The sequence below is a fragment of the Triticum aestivum genome, chromosome 1D (genome assembly GCF_018294505.1).
Source record: "Triticum aestivum cultivar Chinese Spring chromosome 1D, IWGSC CS RefSeq v2.1, whole genome shotgun sequence".
Lineage (NCBI taxonomy): Eukaryota > Viridiplantae > Streptophyta > Magnoliopsida > Poales > Poaceae > Triticum > Triticum aestivum.
Genome location: NC_057796.1, coordinates 424,963,745 through 424,973,496, shown reverse-complemented (window position 1 = coordinate 424,973,496; position 9,752 = coordinate 424,963,745). Strand labels below are relative to the sequence as shown.

At 46.5% G+C, this 9,752-nt stretch overlaps 1 protein-coding gene across 1 annotated transcript; it reads right to left on the bottom strand.

Annotated features, from left to right (window-relative positions):
- Positions 1-456: 456 nt before the first annotated feature.
- LOC123160018 (tyrosine decarboxylase-like) lies at positions 457-3,052 on the bottom strand. Its single transcript, XM_044577840.1, has 2 exons — positions 2,505-3,052; positions 457-487 (listed from the first exon to the last, which is right to left on the bottom strand). Exons 1-2 carry the CDS (start codon positions 3,050-3,052, stop codon positions 457-459), a joined length of 579 nt encoding a protein of 192 aa, XP_044433775.1.
- Positions 3,053-9,752: the final 6,700 nt, after the last annotated feature.

The window sequence follows — 9,752 nt, the reverse complement described above, 5'->3', positions numbered from 1 at the left end:
CCACGTATATACAATATATGCTTTGATAAGGAGAAGTCAGTGGCCTGGGTTCTGGGAAAAGGACTAGATAATATAGGCTTTAGGAGATCGCTGTATGGGGAGTCCCTGATGTTATGGGAACATATCAAAGATGCGTGCGAAAGTGTGGTGCTTGATGAGTCCTCTGATAAGATTAGGTGGACTCTTACTGGAGATGGGAATTATAGCGTGAAAACCTGTTATCGATATTTGATCGAGAATGAAATGAAATATCCATATAAATTTTTATGGAAAGTAAAAATGCCCCCTAGAGTTAAATTTTTCATTTGGTTGCTGCTCAGGGGAAGTGTTCTGACCAAGCAGAATCTAAAAAGGAGGGGGTGGAAAGGAGACACAAAATGCTCCTTTTGTGGGAGAGAAGAAGATATTGAACACCTTTTTGTTCATTATTCTGTTGCTAAGATGTTATGGATGGTTCTAAAATGCTCTTTTAATATTCATGATATCCCTGTAAAAATCAATGACATCTTTGGGCAATGGCTAAAAAAATTTGGTAAAGATAATAGGAATCTCATGACTGTGGGTGTTTCGGCAATGTTGTGGACAATGTGGAAATTAAGGAATAGATTGGTCTTTGATAATCATAGGGTGACTGACCCCTGTGTTCTTGTTAACTTGATTATTAAAAACTTACATGAGTGGTGTGTGTTGCAGAAAAGCCAAGAAAAAATAGATCTCATGAAGGAGGGCGTAAATCAAGTTGAGCGGGTGGCCACGGAGATCTTCAAGGCGACGCGCCGCTGGGCAACTGGAGTTCCAAGACTTGGTGGCTCCTAGATCGACTACGTTGATGCCCGATCTTCTCCGTGCTTGCTGCTAGCCTTCCTGCCTTCTCTCGTCCTCCTATCTTAATCAAAAGGCTGTAACTATGTACTTGCCCTGTGTGTGGCTTTGATGATGTAATAGCTAGTGATGTTCCTGGAGTCTAGTTTGCTTTTGGTTTCCTTAGCGTGATCTTCGTTAGGGGTTTACCAAATATTCTGGCAAGATGATGAAATGGGGAGATGGAAGGGATGGCTTCCTCTCCAACATATCATCGCCAGATTATGTGGAGGTTTCGGTCTGGTTTGTCTGGAGTTTGTGAACGGTTGATTTCTTTATATGAAATCGAAGAGGCAAGCTCTCTTTTATAAAAAAACGAGTATATAGTAAGCATGGCATAAAAGGTATGCATCTCATAGCGATACCTAAGCATACTAGCACGTACAGAACATAGAAGCAAACCATCTATGAGCAGCACATATACGGCTAGTACAAGTACGAGTAAATGAGGGATGAACAGATCATACCCTCCGGTTGGCAAGGCCAATGCGGCGGCGGCAACAGCAGCCTCGGCGTCGTTGGTGGCCTTCTTCTTGGCGGCGGCGTCGTCAGCCATGGGGTCGATGCAGGGGAAGTAGTGGAAGTAGAGGCGGATGGAGACGGGGACGGTTTGGGAGCAGTCGCGTCGAGACGCTCCCCAAAACCCTTATTGCCGTTCTCCCGGGCAGGATCTGGAACGACAGGGTTCCGGAGGCACCTGCTCGGCTCGGCTCATTCCCGCAACCCGCGGCACGCGCGCGCGTCGTGACGAGGCGAGGCGGGCGGCGGAGGAGGAGGAGCGCGCGTGTACAACTCCTATTCCCAAGCTCCCAATAGCAAGTGATGGAGCAGCCCTTATAAAGAGGTCTCACTCTTCTTACTGTAGCAGTATGGGACTAAACTTCCCACACTTCCCACCACTTGCCGTACACATGCATGGGCCTTAGAGATTAACTAGGGATTATTGTCTTTTATGGGCCTAAGCCCATCCATAATCGATCAATCCCCCACCAGATCTCGAGGCACATAAGTTTGTCAACTGTTCCAAACGATGTTTGATATACCAGAATTTTCAGTGGAGACTGTTAAGTTGAACTTCCACCTAGAGCAATAGGATTAGACTTCTTCACAACTGAACAACGGACTATGCCTTGAATTGTCAGTTTGGCATGTAGAAGTTTCGCCTATTGTCAGCTGATACGTGGCCGCCGAAGGCTAAGCCCCACGGGCGGAGCTTATTAGTCATACTTCGTACCTTCTCATGAGCTTCCTAGAGATCACCCAATCTCATAGACTGTGACCAGCAGTCAGGGTCACATAGGTGTGTTCCTCCAAAGAATGCTCTGTAGGTTAGCATCTTGCTTACATAAGCTTTGGAACACATTAAGACAAAAGTCAGCCTGCCTTACAGAATTGAGAGTAGTATTGCATCTCCAACAGAGTGGGTTAATTAAGGATACTCTCCTCAGTTGACCGCTGGATTGTTTTCCCAGGTCCTAATTCATGGGATCTCCGATCACATAGGTTGGGTTACCCCCATGGCAACTTACGTGGATCTCATACCCATCTCCCTCGATTCATTTTCTATCACAATCCGTGATAGCCCTTTCGTAAAAGGGTCTGCCAGATTCTTACCCCCATGGCAACTTAAATGGGTCTCATACCCATCGCACGACGTCCCCAGCAGCGTGCCGCCTCCGCCACCACAGAAGAGCAGCTCCTCCGGGAGGTGTAGCGCCTTACCCAGCCAATCTGTAACAACGGTCTCAAGCTCGGTGGCCGCCGGCGAGGCGACCCAGGTGAAAGGGTTGATGTTGAGGCCCGCGGCGAGGGCCTCGCTGAGCGCGCCCACGTTGCTGGCCATCGCCGCGAAGTGCGCGAAATGACGGGGGCTCTGCCAGTGGGTGACGCCGGGAAGGTTGAGGTCCTGGACATCGCGCAGCGCTGAGGCGAGCGTGTTGGGCTCCAGCCACGACGGCGCGGTGTCGGGAAGCTGCCGGGCTAGGAACCCGGGAGCAACGGCCGGGCGGACGGGGTACTTGTTAATGCGGTCGTAGTGGTCCACGATGAAGTCCACAACTTGACGTCCCTGACGCCGGAACTCGCCGGCGTCTAGCGGAAGGGGTCCAACTCTGAGCGTAGGCGTAGCAGCCGCAGCCGGGGGAGAGCCGGTGTCCCGGGCGGTGTCGTTGGCGTGGTTGAAGCTTGCCATGGCAGGGGGCAGGACTGCAGGAGCTAGAGCTTGATCGAATGGAGTGCCTACACTGGGTTATGAGCCTATGACTCTGCAGTGAGTGAAGAAGGCGTGGAGTGTGGCTCATTTAAAGGCCAGCGTGCATTGCTGCATGCATATTTTCCTCAAATGATAGTACGTCTCATGTCATATTTTTTTAAATGATAAGTGTGGCACATATGGCATGAAACACTCGGGCTCCGACGGTTTTACAACCAAAGTTGTTGTCAGAAAAAAACCAAAACTTGCCCAGTATCCTTGGTGAAATTTCGAGGGGGCAGGGGTGACGTTTTGATAAATTGGAAGGTTACAGCATCTCCAGACGTTGAGCCCCCCATGAGGAATTTTTTCGCCGCTTGGGGGGCTGCTGGTGAAACATTTAGCCTGGGGATGAAAATATGTCCACTCGTTGCCCCACGCACGTACCCCCACGAGAGAGGAGCAGCAGGCGGCAGAGGATGCTCTCTGGGCTGGTGGATGGTCCGACGCCGACATGTCCCCGATGGCGGCGGCGCGAGCCCCGCGGGCAGCAGGTGCGGTGCGTTCGCCGCCGCGATGGAGAGGTTGAGGAGCGCGCGCAGGGGGCGTCGTGCCGGACCTGCTCGCTGGCCATGGCCTCGAATGCGCGCACGAGGAAGGGCGAGGCCCCGGAGGCGCCGATGATGGGCTTGTTCGTGTCGAGCGCGCTGAGGCAAAGGAAGTTGGCGACGAGCGCATGACCCTGGCCATTGCGTCGCGAGCATCTCCTCCCTGGCGATGGCGTCGTCCTTGGCCTTCCTCCGTACGACCGTGGCCGCCTCGACGCGCCACGAGACGCCACCGACAACATCTCCTTCTCGATCCTGAAGGGCGGCGACCATGACCTTGAGCTCCTGCAGCGCCGCCACCTTCCTGACGATCGCGTCCGCCTCGCCCTCGTCATCTCCGCACTCAGACAGCTCCTCCCTGAGCAGCTACGTGAGGCGGTCGGACCGCGGCCTGATACGTCTCCAACGTATCTAGAATTTTTGATTGCTTCATGCTATATTATATTTTGTTTTAGATGATTAATGGGCTTTGTTATACACTTTTATATTATTTTTGGGACTAACCTATTAACCGGAGGCCCAACCCAAATTGCCGTTTTTTGCCTATTTCAGTGTTTCGCAAAAAAGAATATCAAACGGAGTCCAAATGGAATGAAACCTTCGGGAACGTGATTTTCGGAATAAACGTGATCCAGAGGACTTGGACCCTACGTTAAGAAAGCAACCAGGAGGGCACGAGGTAGGGGGCGCGCCCTCCACCCTCGTGGGGCCCACGTTGCTCCACCGACGTACTTCTTCCTCCTATATATACCTACGTACCCCAAACCAACAGAAGCATCCACGAAAACCTAATTCCACTGCCGCAACCTTCTGTACCCGTGAGATCCCATCTTGGGGCCTTTTCCGGCGTCCTGTCGGAGGGGGCATTGATCACGGAGGGCTTCTACATCAACACCATAGCCTCTCCGATGATGTGTGAGTAGTTTACCTCAGACCTTCGGGTCCATAGTTATTAGCTAGATGGCTTCTTCTCTCTCTCTCTCTCTTTGGATCTCAATACAAAGTTCTCCACGATTCTCGTGGAGATCTATTCGATGTAATCTTCTTTTGCGGTGTGTTTGTTGAGACCGATGAATTGTGGGTTTATGATCAAGTTTATCTATGAACGATATTTGAATCTTCTCTGAATTCTTTTATGTATGATTGGTTATCTTTGCAAGTCTCTTCGAATAATCAGTTTGGTTTGGCCTACTAGATTGATCTTTCTTGCAATGGGAGAAGTGCTTAGCTTTGGGTTCAATCTTGCGGTGTCCTTTCCCAGTGACAGCAGGGGAAGCAAGGCACGTATTGTATTGTTGCCATCGAGGATAACAAGATGGGGTTTATTTCATATTGCATGAGTTTATCCCTCTACATCATGTCATCATACTTGAAGCATTACTCTGTTCTTATGAACTTAATACTCTAGATGCATGCTGGATAGTGGTCGATGTGTGGAGTAATAGTAGTAGATGCAGGCAGGAGTCGGTCTACTTGTAACGGACGTGATGCCTATTTACATGATCATACCTAGATATTCTCATAACTATGCTCAGTTCTATCAATTGCTCAACAGTAATTTGTTCACCCACCGTAATACTTATGCTCTTGAGAGAAGCCACTAGTGAAACCTATGGCCCCCGGGTCTATTTTCCATCATATTAATCTTCCAACACTTAGCTATTTTTATTGCCTTTTATTTTACTTTGCATCTTTATTATAAAAATACCAAAAATATTATCTTATCATATCTATTAGATCTCACTTTCGTAAGTGACCGTGAAGGGATTGACAACCCTGTAAGTGCATCTAGTGCCCCTTAGTCATTTTGGTGTATTGAAGACTTATAGGTTAAGGGACTAATGTGTTTATGAGTGTACACAGGTCTATAAGTCTATGAGGAGTTTGATATTTATAGAGAAAGTCGACCCCTAAAAATGAAGTTCTTCGACTGAAGACATTGGATTTCTGCAGACTTTCTGAAGACTTTGAAAGTGACGAAATTGGTGTGACCTTGAAGACTTGGTATTCAATTGAGGAACATGAAGCGTGAAGACTTTTGTTTTTGTAGTTTCATTTTCTCTTTCTTGAGTCATAGGAAACATCGTACTATTAAAGGGGGTCGAGGAAATACTAAGGAAAAATTTCCATGTGATGCTCAACTCAAAATCCTACACCTACCAATCCCTTCGAGTGAAGCTATTGGAAATCTCATACAGTTCAGTCATATTCTTCAGTGACAGAGATGAAGTTCTTCTGGTCTCTGAGGAATTTGTTCTGACTAAGGAGTTAGGAATACGCCAGTGCGGATTGCCTACACAGTGAGGAACATGATAGCCCTGAGGAATTTGATACTCAAATTTCCGACCGTTGTTGTGCTACGTGCCAGCTGTCGCAAAATATCTACCCACCTAACGGTCATATTATTGAAGGGCATTTATGTCTTATCATGTCGGGCTGCTCCCTAGGCTATAAATAGCCGCCCCCTACAACCACTAGCTGGTTGGCTGCTCCGAGAGAAACTGACACTTGTCATTTGAGAGCATCCCATCCTTCGAGGACTTTGAGCGAAAATCATCGAGTGAGGAAAACCCAAACCCAAACACCTACTAACCCAAAGTGATTGAGCATCACTGAAGAGATTGATCCTGCGTGGATCCGACGCTTGTTACCTTTGAAGACTGTGCTTCTTCGAGACGGTTAGGCGTCATGGTCTAGAGCATCCAAGAGGAATTGTGGATCGCTGAGTGACCGAGTTTCTGAAGGTTCGGATGTCACCTGAAGACTTCCCACGAGTGATTGGGCGAGGTCTGTGTGATCTTAGCTCAAGGAGAATACGGTGAGGACGGTGTGTCCTCAGGTTTAAATACCTAGCCGCTCCAACCAGATGTACAACTGAGACAGCTGTTGGAACTGGTCTACCAAATCATTGTCTTCACCAAGCCTACTGGTTCTATTTCCTCAACTCTTTCATTTCCTCATAACTGTGTTGTTCACTTGTTCACATCTGTGTTTGATGACTTTGACTGAAGACTTTCTCAATTTCCTCAGTTCAATTTCTTCAGTCTGTTTGTCTTCATCCTGTGTTATCCTGTGTTTACGCTTTCTGTACTCTGTGCTTGTCTTCATTTCATCATGATGGCCATGCTTGTGTTCTATTATGTTTACTTTCGAGTACTTATTCCGCTGCAAGTAGTTCTTCGCTAAGGAATTTCCTCACCCACAAATTCCTCAGTGAAGAATTCATAAAAATCGCCTATTCACCCCCTCTAGTCGATATAACGCACTTTCAATTGGTATCAGAGCAAGGTACTCCCTTGTTCTATGTGATTTTGGTTTAACCGCCTGGAGTTTTAGTTATGTCGACCACAGGAATGAAGACTGTGTCATGCCCCATCTTTGACTGTCACGAGTATCCCAAGTGGAAGGCCATGATGAAGAAGCGCCTCATGGTGATGAACAGCGAGCTGTGGACCGTCACTGAAATTGGTCTGACCGATCTGTGGAAGATGGCGGAAGTTGATGACATTCGCAAGTACACTCTTCTCAACCTCACGGCGAAGGACGTCATCTGCTCCTGTCTGTCTCAAAAACAGTTCAGGAATATCATGCATCTCGATCATGCGAAGCTTATCTGGGACCGTCTCTCTGAGGTCTATGAAGGTCATCGAACCCGTCATGATCCTTGGTTTGAGGACTTAAAGGAATCTCTCAAAGCGATGACATTCGAACCAGAATCATCATCTTCTGCACCTTGCCTTATGGCAAAAGATGCAAAGGTAACTGAATGCTATCTATTTGAATCCAGTGATGATGAATCTGGTGATGAATTTGGACCCAGCTACGTTAAACTTGCTTCCCTTGCCACTAAACAAAAAAGAGCTTTGGAAAAAGTTGAATACATGCTAAACAAGAGTGATGATATGTTGGGTGAAGAAATGGATCAGTCGAAAGCTTTGGCTGAGAGTCTTCAGAGACTTCAGTCTAAGTTTGACACCCTTCAAAGTCATCATAACACTCTCTTATCTGATCATGAGAAGCTTTCTTATGAATTTCTTCAGAGAAAGCAAGATCTTGAAAAGCTAAGAGTGAGTTATGAAGATCTTCAGAAGGAGCACGATTCATTACTTGCTCAACAAATCAACTCTTCTCAGGAAGAATTTGTTCCTCCATGCTTGAAGTGCATTGAATGTGAATCTGGTAATTCTTCACCTGAATGTTCAAATGCTTCTAATGCTACAAATTCTTCACCTGCCTCTGCTATCACTAATTCCTCATCTGAGGACATTGCTAGTATCACTGTTGATGCAGGGCTGAAGGAATTGTACATGACAGGCATGTACAAAAGCCTCAAAGGGCATCAGACTCTTTGTGATGTGCTTAAAAAGCAGATCCTCAACAGGAACCCTAGGAAAGAGGGTATTGCCTTTGAGAGGAAACTCAATGCTGATGGTACATATTGGAAGCCTGAGCAGTACCCCAAAACCTCATGGGTTTCTGCAAAGGGACCTCCAGTTGATCCATCTAATCTATCTGGCTTTACATGTGAATCTCCTCATTCTTCTGATGAGTCATTTGACTCCAACTATAAACTGTTCAAAAATCAGAATGGTGAAGTATTTGCTAAATATGTTGGCACTAACTGCAGGAATGGTTCTCCTATGAAGAAAATCTGGGTTCCCAAAAGGTACCTTGAAAGTCTTCAGGTGAATGTCCTCATGACACCACCTGTGAAGAATAGGAACCCGAGATCAAATTCCTCATATGGACCAAATTCCTCACATGGATCAAATTCCTCAAAAGGATCAACGTCCTCATATGAATATCATCATGCTAACAACTCTGTTTCGCAGGGAAGAGCTAAGGGCTATGAATATGAGCATTATTCTTCTAACCATTATGTTCATAAGTCCTCGAAGAATTTCTCTGCTTATTCATATGCTTATCCTAACTCCTCTTATGTGAAATGAAATGGGCTGGCTTCTATGCCACCTTTCTCATATGGAGCTCGCAGAGTGATGAACTCTTTGCCACCCCTTAAGATGTGGGTGGTGAAGAAAAAGAACTAATCTCTTCTGCAGGGTCAGGTCTCCAGACGTGCTCAAACGTTTGAAGAATTTGCTGGAGACCTGAAAAGTGCCTAAAAGGACGCATGCTAATAATGAAGAAATGAACTCTCATTTCTCATGTCCTCATATTGCTTTATCTGTTCTATTACTTGATGAAATTGATCTGATGAATTGTGATGTCATATTCTTCACTGATGAAGTATATGAGTTCGTAAGCTGCACTAATTCATCTGCAGGATGATCAACCCAAAGCCGCTGAGTGGGTCCTCGATAGTGGATGTACAAATCACATGACTGGTGACAAGAATCAATTGATGGATGCTCCCTTATCTCCATCGCATCTGAAGCATATCATCTTTGCTGACAAAGGCAAAAGTCAGGTATTGGGTCTAGGTAAGGTTGCGATCTCAAAGGATCGACACATGGACAAAGTCATGCTTGTCGAGTCCTTAGGATACAACCTCATGTCTGTCTCAATGCTTTGTGATCTTGATATGGTTGTTGTCTTTGGCAAGTATCGTTGTGTTGTGGTCATGGAAGCTGACAACTCCAAAGTCTTCGAAGGCTTTAGGAGAGGAGACTTGTATATTGTTGATTTCTCTACAGGACCACAACCAGCCGTGTGCCTACTTGCAAAAGCTTCCGAAGGTTGGCTATGGCATCGACGACTTGGTCATGCAGGCATGAGGAATTTGCACACGCTTGCGAAGAAGAAGCATGTCATTGGCATTGAGAATGTCAAATTCCTCAAGGATCACTTATGCGGAGCCTGTGAAGCTAGAAAGATGACCAAGGCTAAGCATCCAGCGAAGACAATCATGACTACCACTCGCCCATTTGAATTGCTTCACATGGATCTCTTCGGTCCTAACCATTATTCTGCAGTTTCAAATGATGCATCTCAATATGGCTTTGTTATTGTTAATGATTACTCTCGATACACATGGGTACACATTGTTACTTACAAACATGAAGTGCAGGAAGTCTTCAAACGATTTTCCTCGAGGGCTTCAACCAACTTTGGTGTGAAGATCAAGCACATCA

Bases quoted from the DNA above. Each gene is read 5' to 3' on its own strand.
- LOC123160018 (XM_044577840.1), bottom strand. From the start codon at position 3,052: ATGGCAAGCTTCAACCACGCCAACGACACCGCCCGGGACACCGGCTCT. The intron at 488-2,504 runs GTATGAGACCCA...TGATTTTTACAG, and splicing joins CTGGGGACGTCGTGCGATGG to GGATATCATGAATATTAAAA.